Source organism: Poecilia latipinna, unplaced genomic scaffold (genome assembly GCF_001443285.1).
Source record: "Poecilia latipinna isolate Pla-1442-1.1 unplaced genomic scaffold, P_latipinna-1.0 Scaffold977, whole genome shotgun sequence".
NCBI lineage: Eukaryota > Metazoa > Chordata > Actinopteri > Cyprinodontiformes > Poeciliidae > Poecilia > Poecilia latipinna.
In genome coordinates this window covers 121,728-138,788 of record NW_015113593.1, presented here as the reverse complement: position 1 = coordinate 138,788, position 17,061 = coordinate 121,728, and the positions used below count along the sequence as shown (strand labels likewise).

At 42.8% G+C, this 17,061-nt stretch overlaps 1 protein-coding gene and 1 long non-coding RNA gene across 4 annotated transcripts; one reads left to right on the top strand and one right to left on the bottom strand.

The window, feature by feature from the left end:
* Positions 1-1,095: 1,095 nt before the first annotated feature.
* On the bottom strand, positions 1,096-12,833 carry tbx2b (T-box transcription factor 2b). 3 transcript variants are annotated; one of them, XM_015050138.1, is made up of 8 exons: positions 9,204-12,833; positions 8,087-8,914; positions 7,094-7,361; positions 5,862-6,014; positions 4,678-4,754; positions 4,386-4,555; positions 3,038-3,621; positions 1,096-2,508 (listed from the first exon to the last, which is right to left on the bottom strand). In XM_015050138.1, the coding sequence occupies exons 2-8, from the start codon at positions 8,443-8,445 to the stop codon at positions 2,053-2,055; spliced, it is 2,067 nt and encodes a 688-aa protein (XP_014905624.1). In that variant the 5' UTR covers positions 8,446-8,914; positions 9,204-12,833; the 3' UTR covers positions 1,096-2,052. The 3 variants fall into 3 exon arrangements, with proteins under 3 accessions (XP_014905624.1, XP_014905625.1, XP_014905626.1); XM_015050139.1 differs by having other exon boundaries at positions 9,381-12,833; XM_015050140.1 differs by lacking the exon at positions 9,204-12,833 and having other exon boundaries at positions 5,862-6,008; positions 8,087-8,906.
* Positions 9,541-16,218, top strand: LOC106958312 (uncharacterized). Its single transcript, XR_001427131.1, has 3 exons — positions 9,541-9,632; positions 14,142-14,267; positions 14,343-16,218. It is a non-coding gene; the product is annotated as an uncharacterized LOC106958312 (long non-coding RNA).
* Positions 16,219-17,061: the final 843 nt, after the last annotated feature.

Here is a 17,061-nt window from a genome sequence, read left to right as displayed (position 1 = left end):
CACAGGATTGACACACACAGACTTTACACCAAAGAGTTCAGAGAAGCCGGCCGGCTGAAACTCGGTCTAATCATGTTTGTGTCGCTGAGTTCAGCTACAGACATCACACTCTGCTAATGAAGAGCTCCATTATTATCATCAGGATTATTTATTTTAATTTTCCCACTGGACAGACAGCTCGTTCTGCTGGGAGTTTGTTCCCACACCATGTCCCCACTTCACACTGAAGCACTCGGATTTTGTCGTCCGGCTGCAGAGGATGTGTGAGAGAGCTTCCTATAAATACAGGCATTACTCGACGCTTTCTAAAAATACAAGCGTGCACACAATAGTGAAGGAAGTGCTGATTGATTGCGAGCGAAACAGTGAAAATAGACCTGGATGACGTCACACACCTAACATAGACTGCAGAATAAGCGCAGGATTTCTATTGTTCATGTTGAACTTGACAGGCCACATGATGACGACGGTGAGGATGAAAATAGCGACCAATCAGCTGCTACATTAACGCAAAATCATCTAATTACCGACAATTCAAACCACGTATTTTAGAGACTTTTAATTGCGCAAACATAAGCTGTATATTTCTTTTCAAATTCAACCAACCACATTAAAATTTCGACTTTCTCTGCACATGTGACCGGCAGATGGCGCCATGGCACCACTTGCTTTTGCATAAAGGCTCTGCATGAGTTCATTCCTGGCATCATTTAAAGTTACTCGCAAAATTTCTGCCAATATTCTCTCTAATCAAACATCAGGATAAAAACAATAAAAATGATGGAAGTTTTAATCACAACGATTTTTTTATTGAAAGTGTGAGACAACTCAAAAAAGAGGAAAACCAGCATAAACAAGACAGTTCCATCTTTAAATAAATTTATGAGTATGAATGTTGCGCACATAAGAGGAACTCTTGACTTTATTAAAATAACCTGAGGTGAGTTTTTTTTTCCTTCCTTGAATCCTTGCGGATTTCTTTCTCGTTCCTCTCTGTTTGTTTGTGGATGTGGACAAAAACATGGCACACTCATCTCCTAAAAATAATATTACAATTTTAAAAAATTCTGATACTCCATACAGTTTTTTTTTTTCTCAAACCAACAAGCGCTAAATAGCTCCAATTTACAGTATATGTTCATTTAGCATAGGGAGGTGAGGGTCAACGAGAAGGAGGATCAGGAAGGGAAACGACAAAAAAAAGTATATATACACGCTAATATACAGCATTGAATAAATTAATACCAATTGCATATTCTTGATCTTAGATTTATTTACAGAAAATTTTAATTACATAAATAGTTCAGCAAGAATATTTCTGGCATGAAATGATGAGCGGTTAGTCTCTGTCAGACGGGATTTTCACCTTCCATCCTTCCATCCCTTTTTGTGAAATAAGCAGACCTGCCGTCATTAGGCTCCTGTTCCAGGATCGGTTTTGCTTAAAAAAAAAGAAAATAAAAGAAAAAAGGAACAAAACAAAACAACACCCCCTCCGCTAAAGTTGGATGCTGATATATATGTGCGTGCAGCTGCAGGCTCACCCATACATGGGTGCCTCCAGGCCCCTCCAGGCCCCTCTGTGGTTCATCCTAACATCACCACATGCCAAAGCTACTCTCTGCTCCACATCCTTGAACGTAAGTGGTTAACTTTTTGCTAAGATATTTCATTTCCATTGCTGTAGAATTGTAATTTAGGATTTTTCAAATCATTCTGAGCTCATTTAAAAGAGCATGATGGTGCCTGGTGGGTTTGGGGAGAGGATGTCAAACAGCAGGACTCAGTGGTTGTGGTGAAAATGTCTAGAGAGATTTTCTCTGTAAACCAGTCAGCACGGTAGGAAACCTTCAATACTTGTGAAAAAAAAAAAAAAAAGATTTTTTATAATGACAGACTATATATATCTTTGTGTACCCGCAGCTTTGTTCTGAAAATATTTTTGTAATTAGTCTTCATAGACTCTCATCATGTCAGTGTCTGTGATGTGCTGTACAGGACATATGCACCCAAAGTTCTCTGGTAGTCTTCACCCCAGACACAAAGTCCTCATCACTTTGGAGAGTCTGCAGTGGGAGAGGGTTCCCGTTGGCCCTCCAGGCCACTGACCAGTCTCTGAATGCTCTGCAGCTCGTTTACAGAGTCCTTCATGGAGGTTTTGGGAGAAGCCACCTTTCCACCCAATCCCCCTGTCTTATGGTTGCTGTGGTGATCTGGGGCCGGGCTGCTCTCCCTGCTGCCAGGTTTGGATGACTCATTGCCCAGGCTGAGGCTGCTGGACAGGCCAGTAGTGAGGAGGCTGGAACTCTGGGGCAGCGACATGGGGAGCTGGTAGGGGTTGAAGCGTAGGCGGGGACGGGACGAGCCCAGGAAGGGATTTCTGGAGAGCGGGCTGGAGGTGCTGGTCGCAGGGAGAGCTGAGGCTGAGGCTGAAGCTGCAGCTGCTGCAGCTGCCATGTAGGTGTACGGATACGGGAAAAGACCTCCAAAAGGAGGCATGGGGATGCCCTGAAACACACAAGAGCAACAACTTAGAGAAACTTTCAGACAGGTCTCATTCACTGCAGGAATTTACAAGGTAGGACTGGTAGGAGCAAAGCCATAAACATCTTTATCTTCTGAGCAATGTATTTTTTTTATTAATATTATCCTCTGAACCCAGTGATCTATTCTAAAAACAAACAAACAAAAAACAAAAAACAAAAACATGTTTTTATGAGTAGACTTCTGGTAAACTCTTCTAAATTAACAATAAATTACTTAGGAGTTCTACATGCTTCATGCATTTTACTGTTCATTCTTACAACCTTGACTTAAAGAGAAAGAAAAAAACCTGCTGATTCATGGTAGGTTAGCTCCTTGTATGTGAAGAACTGTGCAAAATGAGGTGAGAATAAACGGTAAGGTGCCTAAAGAAGGGACAATCTAACCTGACTACACTCAGGTACAAGCTCAAGGGTTTCTGCTTTACTGCTGTCAGATAGTCTGATAAAACTTACAGAGGTGCAACTTTTTTGGTCTGTGTGACCCTCCTTACCTGAGAGGCAAGCATGTGCTGAGACAGATGGAAGGGGAAAGGGTTAGGAGTTCCTCCAGTGCCCTGGGTGGAGAGGCTGCCGTTTTCCAAACCACTTGCTCCTGAAACAGAGGCCAACAGATGCCCCATTCCCATAGCAGAAAAGGCTCCAGGGGCCATGGCAAACTGGCCGGGATGAAACAAAAGCGGCGATCCGGTGCTCAGGGGGTTAAAGAACTGCTGACTGTGGAGCCCAGACAGAGCCAGGCTTTGTAGGTGACCTGGGCTGAAGTGCGAGGGGCTCTCAGTTTGGACCACTAGAGGGGAGAATGTGTCCTTAGTGGCAGCCGTGCCTCCAGCCTCAGCGTCCTTAGTCAACACCTCTGTGGTGTCCTTCCTGTGCCTGCTCTCTGCTTTGTCCTTCTCTAGATTCCTTATACTGAATATGGATTCATCCTTCTTCTCGGCACTGGGCCGGTCCCTCACGCGCTCCTCACACCTGGAGCTGTAAGGGGACACAGGTTCAGTCCCTGGGCTGTTGGAGCCTGTGCAGCGCTCGTCCTGCTGCTCCAGCTCCTGCTCACTGTCTGTGAGTGTTTTCTCATCTGAAAAACAGAAAGTAGGAAGATGTATAAGTCCAGTTCCCCACTGAACAAATGAGCAGAGTATGAAAAACAATCAAACATCTTCTGAACTTCAAAAGTTGCTCTCAAAATGTACGACATGCATAATTACACCATATAGCCCGGATTAAAAATCCCTGGGGTTTTAAAGTTTGTAGTATGTATTTTTAATTTACCTGGGCTAAAAATAAATGTGTTTTGTTTCCAATGAAAAAAAAAAAAAAGCATTAGGCACAGTTTGTAGCTATTAAAGTTTTATGCATTTAGTGTCAAAATATGGGTCAAAAATATACTGGAAAAATAAGGACTGGAGGAAAAGAGAGAGAAAAGTTTTATAGATTTGTTTCAAAAGTTCAAAAACAGAGTAAAATCCAAACTTGATCTTTTCATCGTCATGTGTCTGTACTCACTAGGTTCACTCAAAGTTAACAAAAGCAACTATTATTATTATTATTACTATTATTATTATTATTATTATTATTATTATTATTATTATTATTATTATTATTATTATTATCATATGTTGTTGTTGTTCCCGCTGGTAAATATAAACTTTCTTATAAAATAGCTGAATTATGAGTGACATAATATAATCCAATTCGATTAATAACATCGTGATGGATTAGCCAACATAACATTGGACTGAAGGTTCGGATTCCGTAATTCATCCACAATGATTAATATTGCTGTCCTGCTCACCCAGGGCCGCCAGACAAACAGACAAACAGCACCCTAATATTTCTCACCTCGGCTGGGCCTGCTGAACCTTAGCGGGCTGGTGCTGGGGCCCAGCGGGGAGTGGACTGCATCTCGGCCGGCCTGAGGCTCGCTAGAGGAGGCGTCCGAATCCGCGCCCTCCCGATCCGCTTTGCACTGGTCCTCATACATCCGCAGCGAAGGCATGGTCAACTGTTTCCTGTAAATAATAATAATAATAATAATAATAATAATAATAATAATTCTGACGCGCCAGGTATAAAACAGTAAGGGGGACGCGCATGCGCACATGCACTCATTTAGCAGGTGTTGGTTCCGTACCTTTTTTCTCTCCTGCCGTTGCCAGTGTCTCTGAATCCTTTAGCGAAAGGGTTGTTGTCAATTTTCAGCTGCGTTATCTGCCCAAAAAGCATAAATAAGAGCACGTTTTTTACATTCAGCCTACAATTGAATGAAGCACAGTTGGTTCCGCCAGCTGGTTCTTATTGAAGGAAAACGGCTGGGATTAACACAGGCCGAGAGCTGGGCAGCAGCCACCGCTGCCCTGGATTTGCATTATTAATAAAGGTGTCAAATGGGGGCGTTATTCTTATTGGGCCCCAGAGAGAAATTCTACTACGAAATATTCTTTATGGGCCTTCACGAGTCTTTGATAGTCAGCAGGGAAACTGGTGCCATACTGGAACAAATGATTAGTATCACAATAATTAATAATGCGACTTGGATCGCAGTTGCGAATGCCATGTGTTCTGAACCAGACCGGGTCTGTCGACCTATGACCGGACACGGAGCAGAAAAAAAGTCAGTTTTTTTCGGGGCTCCTGGAGGCCCTCAAAGCTCAGCTAATAAAACACTTCAGGCATTTTTCAGTCGGGACAGACAGAATGTCCAGCAGCTCCTGGACCTCTAATCGATGGTGACTCTTTACCACAAAATTTTACAAAGAACTCCCCCCCGCCGCCCCCTCCCGAAACACACCTCCGATTCCACCCGTCCGGACACAAACCCAAATTACCCTCACGACTCGACATAAAGGCGCACAAAGTGAGCTCCGAAATGACAGTAATGTTATTCAATGAGCATATATTCTAGACAAAATGAATAAATAAATAAATAAATAAATAAATAAATAAATAAATAAATAAATAAATAAATGAGATCAAATTTATTCTACTTGAAGCCAAAAGTGAATCAAACACTTTTTTGTAATATTTATTCGACCAATTTGTTTATTATGTATCTTAGCCTTCTGTTATGCCGGCAGAGAACTTGCGGCCAAGACCCTGTGAGATAAATCTTCTCTACAAATCCAAGCAATTAAAAAAAGCAAGTGGAACATGGGAGTCCTAAGCAGGAAAATTAGGCGACCTACAAAATCAGATTAAGTCTTCAGGGTTTTTGGTGGCGGTGGTGGGGGGAGGGGAGGTGGATTCATGCAGTACATTTATTATGCAAACCATAGCGGCCATATTAGTGGCCGGACGCTGCAGGCGGCAGCGGCTCACCTTGTCGTTCTGGTAGGCCGTCACCGCCACGAACTCGGTCTCTGGGAACACGTAGGTTCTGAAGGTGCTGTAGGGCAGCTTCAGGATGTCGTTGGCCCGCACTATGTGGAACCTGGGCTGGTACTTGTGCATGGAGTTCAGGATGGTCTGGACCAACACACACAAAGAAGCACAGCTTTGGCGTAAATATCGGAGCATGACTGAGGCTAAATATGCAGAGGTGGATCATCCAGCGCGCTGTTATAATTACTGGCCACATAACACTTGTCTGTAATTAGTTCAGGGTAAAGGGGCAGAAGCAGAGCAGGCCACACATGTTGTCATAAGAGATCAGAACTACAGAAGGGAAAAAAATATACATATTTCAATTTTTATTGGGGGGAAAAATCCATTGAAATTATAGATATTTTGGTGGAATTTTTTAGATTATTTCAACGATTATTTTAAAAGCAATCTTATAAAATTTGACATCAAATATTTTGAAGTTCTAAATAAAATCAGCAATAAACGTGAAAAATATTATACTAATTTTGTAGAATATTTCCAACCAACACGAGAACATTTAAAAGCATGAACACAAAAGTCCTGCAGCAGCTTTCATAACGACCTGCAGTTCTGTTTGCTTCTACAGCCCGGACTCTTTAAAAAACATTTCATTCGAATAAAATACAACGTATAGGGATCATATTAGTAGGTTCATATATTATATTATTAGGTAACAGGCTTCTGTGCCTTCCACACACATTTCATTCGTTTGTCTCTGACCCGACTCGACAACACACCACCTAATCCCGCAAACACTCGGCCCGGATCATTTTTTTCTCTTCCCTTTTCTTCCTCCCAGCGGCGGCAGCAAGGATCCGAGGAGCCTGCCGAGCAGGAGCAGGAAAACACAGCCTGCCTCTAAATCAGCCGAGCTGCGATGGAATGAATAATCTCTGTCAACAGACTTGGACTCGTGTGGACAAGTAGAGAATATTTGAACTTGGATTTTGAAGAACTTTTGTTTGATCTTTATATTTAAAATAGTTTGTTTCGTAATGAAGCAATGTCCTAGCTGTTATTCCCGTCGCTGACATTTTTTCTTTGACCCACTTTCCAAATCATAAAACTGTTTCCTGACCTAAACTTCACCACTAACACCATTACATCCACCCCAAACTCCCACATGCGCACATAAAACGAATAATTCCACCAAGCCAACCACTTTCACGCTGATTTAGGCTACTTACAAATCCGTGCTTGTCCGAAATGTTGTTGGTCAGCTTGAGTTTGTGGAAGGCAACAGGCTTGGCCATCCACTGCTCGCCGGTGGCCGGGCTGTCCGGGTGGATGTACATCCGCTTAGGCATCTCCGGGTCGGCCTTGCCCGCAACCATCCAGCGAGAGTTGTGGAACTTGTAGCGGCAGTCGTCCGCCGCCACGATGTCCATCAGCAGGATGTATTTGGCTTTTTTATCTAGGCCGTTTATCCGCACCTTGAACGGGGGAAACATCCTTCTGCAGAGGAGAAACAGTGGAAGTCACCGCGGCGCTTCGACGCAGTGGAGAGGACGCAGGAAAACCACAGCAGCTGTCCCATATGATTTTATTACAGAGAAAAATCCACAGTGTGTCTGTTCATCTCTCTCTTTCTGCGTGCGTGCGTGTGTGTTTGAGTGTGTTGTCCAGCAGCGTATTTATGAGCACACTGCTTCACCTCCCTGCGTTTTGAAGTGACAGCCTGTTTATAAAAGCCAGAAGCTCTGCTGTCTCCATGAATGCAGTTTGAAAGATAAAACTCGATAAAAGCTCAGAACACAATCCCCCCAAAATACCGCAAATATGCACTCTGAACCCTGTGATGGACGAAATTAGACTGTGTTTGTAAATAAGACACAGTTTTAGCCCCGCAAAGCTAACATTACCAAAACAAAACTAAACTTAAAAAAAATAAAAAAATAAAAAAATAATAAAAAAACAGAAACTACATTTAAAGTAGTACGTTTTGGGTTAGTTTGAGCTAAATATGTTGTGTTCTTCAAGTGCTCTCTTGGTTTGGATTCTGGTCATTACCAGCAGCTCAGACTAACCATCTGCTAGTGAAGGCCTAACGCAGCATTTATTGTTTGCTGCCAGCTTAAATCTTACAAGTTTTAGTATTTATTTTTTGTCTTTAAACAACTTTTCTACAGGGAAACTGAGACTCGGTTTGAGAACTGATTAGAACTCGGAGGAATTCTTACCTTCCAGACTTGGTAATAACCATCTCCGTTCCGAGTTTATGAAACTGGTCCCAAAGATCCTTGGCTTCCAGCGTTACTTTGGGGTCGTCATCCACTTCCTCCTCGGGCTCCAGGCTCTTCATGCTGCGGAGATGAGCCGCCTGATGGTGGCTGAGGGCCGGGTGGAGTCCAGCCTCCGCCGCCCCGGCCAGGCCGTGCTCCGGGATAGGCTTGGTGAGCGCCCCGGGAGGAAGGCTGAGCGCTGGGAAGAAGGAAGGCTGCGCGGCCGCTAGAAAGGCGGACATGGGGAAATCGGTCGGCCGGTGTGGGTGGAAAGGGTGATAAGCCATCGCAGTCCCTGTGAAAACTGGATCTCTCATCGGTGCATCCACAAAAAGCGAAGTGAAACAACGATGGATGTTTTAGTGGTATCTCCGCCCCGACCTGGAGCCAGTGTGGCTCTGCGCTTCGACGGCAGATAATTTCTTTAAAGCGGCGCAGACGGCTGCTGCCTCTTGCCAATACACTCGACGTGTTGTCGGGTAGAAAAAAACAGACCAGAGTTGCTGCTGATGTCTTTTTTCCTCCTTCGGTTCCTCGGCTGCGTCCTTCAGTGTCGGCGGCGCTGTGACGGCTCAGCCCGGCTGCGCTATGTCTCCTCTACTTCAGTCATTCCACCCTGACTGAAGAGATGTGGCCCTGTTCACTGCTGATCTGTTACTATCTCACATGTCCTTCCTGCCTCCATCCCCAGCACTAATGAACCAAGCCCCTTTGATTGCTGATTTTACGCTTTCTGGACCAATTGTGGGCCCCTATAGGCGTGGTTCTGACAGCTCCGGCCAGACTCTAGGAGAGGAGAGGAGGAGGGGTGGAGGGGCAAGAAGGTGTCGGAAGCATTAGCAGTAAGAAAACATGTCAACAGAATAAAATATTAACCAATGACAGGAAAGATTGGGAAATCCCACCCCCATTTCCAAGCCAAACACCGGGTCAGCCCTCAGTGCTTGGCCGGTGGAGGCATCATCTCTCTCGGCTTGCGTTTTTACAACGTCGCCTCCGGAAAAAAAAAAAAAGAAAAAAAAGAAAAAAGAAAAAAAAAGCAACCTGTCCACAGACTCATTGTCTACATACTCACCTCTGAGCAGGAGAACAGCTTCGCTGCTTCACAGTCAGTGTCTCAGAACAGGAAATCCTCGAGTCGCAGCTATCTGAGCATTCCGGAGAGACTGATCTCCCAGAATCGCTACTCTCCGCAGCCGTTCTCCATATTAACACACACTGTAGTTATTGGTCGGCTGTTTATTGCACTTACGATGATTTACTTCACAGTGTGCCGGGTAGGGTCAGCTGTGCCTCGCCTCAAACATCCCCAGCCTCTTTGGGGGGAGAGCAGCTCAGCCTGGCCGTGTTTCCTGGTCAAGGTGTCGGGGAGGCAGCGGCAGCAGCAGCGGTGCACTGAGGGCTGGAAGAGGCACAAGCTGCGTTAAAAAAAAAGAAAAAAAGAGGAAACGAAAAGATTCACGATGAATATAGTCTGAGAGAAAATTCAGGGAGGAAGAAAGCGGTGAGTGTCCACTTCAGTGAAATTCTTCCTTGTTTAGCAGCTGAAAGTTTATTGAACTTCTCTTGTATTTTTAGACCATCTTTTTGTGATTGGACTTGTGTTGTTTCCGCTCAGCATCGCGTTGATGTTTCCTTCTGCGTCGCTTCTACTTCCACATCAAACAGGCGCGGCGATGACATGATTTAGTGCTGAGTGGGATCCGAAAACAGGCCGTGACAGCGCGGGGTCTCCGCCGGCTTGGATCCGGTTAAACGGTGCGGACTGTGCGGGGATGGGTCTCCCGCACTCACCGGCCTCCGGACGCCCTGCTCCGCTGAGCCTCCGCAGGAACAGCGCCGCGCCGCGCTGCGGCTCCTGCTGAACTCGGACTCGGGTTGTTAGCGAGCCGCCCGGCGCCAGTCGGCTGATGCACCGCAACGAGAACAATCTCCTGTCTCTTTGTATTTACCCTGAAGTGTTGCATGTGCGAGCCCCTCCGGCCCCCTCTGCTGCCTCATCTGCGGCTCCGCTCCACTTCTCCGCCTCGGTCATGACTCGGTGTCAGATGTGAGCTGTCTTTTTTTTTCTTTTCGTTCTTTTCGGAGAAGCAGCTGCTCTGCTTGGGCCACAGGCGTCACTTAAAAAACAAAAACAGAAACAAAAAGTGATCCTCTCCCTGAATGAGACCGTCAGAGGCGGCTGCGTATTTCCTATGAAGGCTGGAAGTGAGCCGCGTCTCTGCCGCTTCCGCTGACAGCCGCTAAAAAAAAAGAAAGAGAGAGAGAGAGAGAGAGAAGAAAAGCAAAAACAAAACAAAACAAAAAAATGTAATTGGCTCCCAAAGTATTTTGAATATTATCAATACATTTACAGCTCAAATTAGCACTTGGGTGTTCTTTTGTAAACAAAAGAATTGTTCTTTTATATTTCGCCACTTTATTACAGAAATGTGCAAATAATAATAAATAAACTGAAAAAGTGAGTCAAAGGGGGCAACACTAAATATTCACTCCTCTTAAAAATGCTGCAGCAGTTACATGAACGCATGATGTAGGCGCATGAATTGCTCATCTCCACCGTGGTACACACTTGTTGCTGGGATTTTTCCAGTTTTCTGCAGCCACGTTCAAGTAGCAAGCCTGCGGGCCAGACAGCGGCTTCCAGCAGAGTCAGACCTGTCTGGGTGGAAGCAGGGCTGCGAGTGAGAGCACGAGGATGGGCTGAAAAATAATTTCTCTCATTGAGAATGCATGGCACATAAAATCCTATTAGAGCGTAAAATATATTTATCCAAGAATGTTTCCTTTCACTTCTCTTTGAGTTAGGCCGCACCTGCCCGCTGAGAGGAGAACCTTCAGACCTGCTGGGTAGGCAGGGATGAAGGAGCAACTGATTTTTGTTGTTTTAAAAGTCTGACCAGAGCTTCACTGAGAGGGTAAAAATGAGCAACACATGGAGAGGGGATAACGGTTTTTCTGCCGCAAAACTCAGCTGGATAATTGTATCAACAATGCTGGTGCAAATTAGTCACCATTTATTTGTTCTGTGCCCTCAAACGGCAGAGAAATCTCCATTACGCGCGATTTAAAAGTCATTAAGTCGAAGGAGGACTGCTGGTAATTCTCGGGGCTGTGCGCTGACAGATTAACACATCTTCTGTGTTGGGGATTAATGGAAGCAGACAGTAAATATGCTTCTTAGACCCGCTCTTTGGGCACATGTGGGAGCTGGTTGTGTCCAACAAAATGCAGAAATGTGGAAAACTAACTTTCTGAAACGGTTGTTCCTGATAGTAAACAATAAAACACAAAGGGAATTATCATGAATTACCGCTGAGAATGAGCATTTTTGGAAGGGTGAATATGAGACATCAGATCTTGCTGCAGTTTGAGCTCATATTTAAAGAGAATTAACTGCTTGCGTGATGCTTTTCATACAGGAAGTTGACAGAAGCTTTTGAGTGAGTGTCCTTGATTTGTCCGCTCAATACAGCTCAGTGCGGCTGCAGATGTGGAAATGCGCGTAAAAAGCGCCTCCAGTCTGCATCAGCGGCCACTGGATCAACGATCCGGGCCCACGACGCTCTAATTACAATACAACCGGATGGTTTTGCGCCATATTCGTCCATAAAAGAGTATTGTTGTGTTGTTCCTCTCCTAGACATTGTTCCCTTCTTCCTTTCATCTCTCCATCTTCTCCTCCCATCTCCCTACATCATCTCTCTGGCTATATTTAGCGGCTAGACTGAGGCCTTGGCGCCAGACCGTTTAAGACCTGTCAAAGTCCCTCATATTTCCCCTTGTCACATGGACCAGCGGCCCTCTCCTCCTCCTTCTCCTCCTTTTCTCTTTTCCTCCTCCTTCTCCCTCCCACTCCACCCATAGCGACTAGCCCTCTTCCCCTGTCTTCTCCCCTGCTTCATCTCTTTCTCCTCCTCCTCCTGCTGCTGCTCCTGTTCTTTTCTCTGTTTCATGAAATCAGCTCCAACTTGTGGAAAAACGCCACTGTATTTCCTTAAACGAGCGCAAACAGCGTAAAAGAGTTGCTCTGTCTGCGGAACAGTTTAACGCCTACATAAACCCACTTCCGCAATGATGCAGACATTTTCAGTCAAAGTGGCTTAATGACCTATCTGCTGCTCTCCCGTGAAAACCCGGCGACAGGTGGGTGACCAGGCGGGGGCGCTATGGTGACCCCCCTAACGGAGGTGTGAGATCAGCCCCAGACAGTCTGAGGAGGTCCGATCAGGTTCAGTGTCACAGAGTGTCAGATAAACTCTGCTCCTTCACACTGAGCGGACGGAGCAGGATTCATTTCAGCTCTGCTCATCACGGCGAGGCTGAACTGAACCCCGAGCTGCAGAAAGGCCCCGCAGGTGGAGGAGTTTGTCCGGCATGCTGACAAAACCCCAGAACTAAACAAACCAAAAGATAGACTCTGCGCTATTCTTTCATAAAAGCCCAACTGATCTTTTTGAGTATTAAAAAACACACTAAAAAAAGACAAGAAAGAAAGCATCTTTGCTACTATATATGTATATAAAATGTTTTTCATGAGATGTCTATAGTGATTACTAATTTCGTCTGATTTCATATTAATCTTTTCTCGATTTTTTTATTATTGTGTTGTGATATATCCAGTTATTGAACCATCTGCTCTGCCTCCTCAAAAGTGATCCAGAACATTTCGGCCTCGGCGCAACAACTTCTAGAAGCCCCTGACCCCCCGCCCCCCCCCGCCACACACACACACACACACACACACACACACACACACACACACACACACACACACACACACACACATTCAGGTTTTAACACGCATTCATCCTCTACTTGTGAGTTAATATTACAATTTAGTGCAATGTTGATTTAAAAAAAAATTCCGAACGCCGAAAATCGACCATTAAAATGGTTATAATTTTTAATATAATGCGTTTCTGCGCAACAGCGAGATATTATAGATTAAAATAATGATAGTAATATAAGTGAATAAAAAGACGGGGAGTCCTAACAGCGCTCAGCAAACTGTATGGAGACGGTTTGGTTTATTTCCGTTCTAATCACAAAACCTTAGAGCTGCCTCAACCTGCTGAAATGTCGTTTTTCGAACTGTCGAAACAAAGAACAAACAAAGAACACAAAAAAATTGTGGAGTTTTTCTAAACGGGAAAAAATGAAACAAGGCGCAACATCGGGCAGCAGCTGAAGAGTCCTCTGCGCTCATCACTGTGCAGTTATTCACACACACACACACACACACACACGCGCGCGCGCGCGCGCGCGCGCGCGCGCGCGCACACACACACACACACAAATAACAGACAAAAAAAATAAGGCAGACAGAATTCAAGTCATGTATCCTCCAAATTGATCCTATAATGAAACATTGCAGTTCAGTTTATTATTCTAGCGTTCAAAGTTTTGCTGCTTTTTATTTTTATTTTTTACACATCTGGAGATCTGCGCCTATCCTTAATATATTACAGTATTAAAAATTTTAAAACAAATAAATACGTAAAAATAATTATAATAAAAGCCATGTATTTCCATGAGTTTCTACTACAGAAAATAACCTGCTGCTAACTTTAAGGTCAGGGGTCAGCAGCCTGCACCCCTCCCCCCACTACCAGGTTGCGTTGAGCACTAAACTGACTACCTTTAAAAATAAAGCCATTACAAAGAAAGATTCTATTTTCAAACATATGGAAGTTTTATTTATTTTACTACATATATAGAATATGAGGAACCACAAAAAATTATGTCCAAATTATGTTTTAGGGCCAAGGAAAATATAAAGAGTTTACAACAATCAAAGATGCATTTTAAATGGATGTTTATGAAAATAAAGAAAACTAATAAACCTGATTAAAAAGATAGAGCAGGAACTGCTAGTGATCGTTAGCATTAGTGTTACTGAGGAAAATGGATACACGCACTGTCTCAAAGTAAATTGAAGAGCTTCTAAAACGAACCTTTCCCACAGTCTTTATGTACAGACATTGCTCATTTCTGTCTTATTTGTGGTCAGACTTACTTGAGGCCCCAGGAGCCCCTGAAGCAGCACATGCAGCTGCAGGTGAGTCTGTGTCCAGCGTGTCCTCGTCGGCCCCTACAAATCCCACACTGTGGCCCCGTTTCTTCAGACGCCTCTCAGGTGACTGATGTTGTAAAACACAGCGCTGGGTCTCCTGTTGACGGACTCCTCGCTAAACAACATTTATCTCCCCAGGAACCGGTGAAGACAGATGTTCTGTTCAGCCGCGGCGAACGGAAGCTTCCTCTGCAGGTAGGAGCTGATCTGATCTGCCTCAATTGACTTCGACTCGTTTCATTTTTAAAAAAACAGAATTACAAATTACAACGAACAAAAATACATGGAAAAAAAGAATAGTAGGGACACGTGGTTATTAACTGCTGCCATGTTTGAGTTTCACCTCGCAGGGTGATCTGGTTCAGGCTCTGCAGTCCTCTCAGGTGGTCAACATGGAACTGATTGACTCACAGCAACCTTCTTTCTTTTTTGAGTTATTTTGTAAATGTTTCTAGCAAAAGATATCTGCATTGCTTTTTTACAAATAAAAAAAATCCCAAATTCTATTCAATTTGCTATTGAGGTTTGTTTATGTTGCTGCAATTCACAACAAATCTGTGTGTGATGATGTATTTATCCAGTTTGGTGGAGAATCTTTACAGACTGAAGGAGTAAAACATTTGGCCTTGCAGCAGTCTTATGTTGTGTGCATTGGTTCAGATGATTTTGGCAGATATTGTCTCATGTTGAGCTCCATGACATAATGTAAACAATAAATTCAGAGGTCAAACTAATATATTATGGAGATCAAAGCACATGCCACACTCTGTCACATTAACATCTGCTTCATTCATTCACAACTGCTTGAAAAAAATCATTTAGCCATCCTGAGATATTCCTAGTTTATGTGAAGCTGCACATAAAAACTATTACAATATAATACTTTGTATTTCTTTTGACCAAATCATGTTAAATGACTTGATCTCAAAGAACATATTGATCAATAAATCCCAGATAATTTCCACTTGTGATATGAAAAACCAAAAAACAAACAAACAGCTAAATATAAAACAGAAAAAAAGCTACAAGCATAAATGTCCAAAGCTTTAAACTGATAAAGTGTGTTTGTTAATTCATTTTTGGCATCCTTGGAAACAGGTAAACATAAGATTAGGGTGATTGCAAGGAGGCCGTCTCTCCTCAAGGAGTTGAAGTTCATTATAAACCAAAAATGTAAATACCAGTAAAATTTGCTACATAATTTCAAGAAGGGTTGTATTATTGTAATTTTGTATTTTTTCACATATTTTATAAAGAATTTTTGACATGGCTTTCTTTTTTTAAATGAATATAAATACAAACTGATAATTTATTCATCATCCCTTTACATTATTTTATTTTGTCAGAGGTGGATAGTAAGTAGTTATATTTTCTCAGTTAAATTTACTTGAGTTATTTATTGGACAGAAAATACTTATAGTAGCTTTCCTTCACTGTACTTTGAACTTTTTCTTGAGTGGTGTTATTATGAAGTGTCACCACTGTTACTTGAGTAAAATGTCTGGACCCTCTAACTACTGCGAGTAACTTCATAACTTCACCAAATGAAGAACGAACATTTTTTAACCAAAAACAAACCAGACACACATGAACACAATTAGGTCAGACTTCTGTGTTTTACACAAACCTCATTGTTCTAATATTTATTTTCTATTTGTTGAGCATTTTATGCCCTTTGGAGCTAAAGAAAATACAGTAAACACCGGAAGCACTTCACCCTGGTCTAACTCACACACACACATCTATCTATCTATCTATCTATCTATCTATCTATCTATCTATCTATCTATTGCTTATTTGTTTGGATTATATATAATTTTTTCTCTTTAAAATAGTAGAACTGCACTATATGTATTTATCTGACTGATTACTTGTTTTTTAAATACTTGTCAATTCTTTGCTCAGAAAATGTCCAAGCCGTGTAGCCTGGCAGGTCACAGAACGTGATTTTGTGTTTTGGTCAGAGGAAAAAAAAAAAAAAAAAGACAAAGCTTTGTGTCACATTTCCAAAAGGTATGTTTAGCCCACAACACGGTATGAACAGAGCACCATGGCCACTGTAGAACATGATGTGTCTGGAGTTGTTCTTCTTCAAATAACCAGAATTATTTTCAAAGCAGATTAAATTCAGAACAATTCAAAATGTACGTCAGTTTTGAGCCTAAACCTTTCTGTTTTTACTAGAAAGCTGACGATGAGGAGGGATTTTATTTTTCAGTATCATGAATCCAATGTCACAAACAAACATGAAGTTGGTTATTTAAAACATTTCTTCTAGGCTATGGAAAATTGCAATTAGATTATTCCACCTCTTTTCCCTTCTACAAATAAGATTGTTGCTTTATTAAGTTGGAGAAATGTCACTAAATGTGGAAAAGTGGAAAAATTGTAAGATTTACCATTTAAATCTTACAATTTTACCAAGCGTGTGGAGATTTTGTAGAGGCTGTTGCTGCAGTCAGCCCTGTTCTGACTGATGCCGTGTGTGGTTGGTTTTGAGTGGGCTAACTGTCAGGACTTGGTTCTGTTTAGTTAGGGGTTTCATGTTATGCTCAATCACTAGAATTTAAGAGTTGTGCTAAAACACAGACACTTTGGTTATCTTGGAAAATATGCAATGCTTTCAAGGTACAATCACTTATTGTTAAAAGTAATTAAATGAAAGACAAATATTTAAAGGACGCAGTATATTGGGAAACATGGCTTTAATGTAAACAGTGAAATCCTGTGTATTTATACTGCTACCAGTTGTAAGGGTGTCTCTCATTAAACTGACTTCTGACTTCAAAGTTGTGTTTTCTTCTTGCTGATCATGGGAGTCTGAACAGCAGCAGGAAAACAATCTCACAGCATCTCC

Coding starts and splice junctions, on each gene's coding strand:
- tbx2b (XM_015050138.1), bottom strand. CDS start 8,445: ATGAGAGATCCAGTTTTCACAGGGACTGCGATGGCTTATCACCCTTTC. Junction 6,015..7,093: donor TTTCGGACAAGCACGGATTT/GTAAGTAGCCTA, acceptor TTGTGTGTGTTG/GTCCAGACCATCCTGAACTC. Junction 4,755..5,861: donor CGGCCTACCAGAACGACAAG/GTGAGCCGCTGC, acceptor CTTTTTGGGCAG/ATAACGCAGCTGAAAATTGA.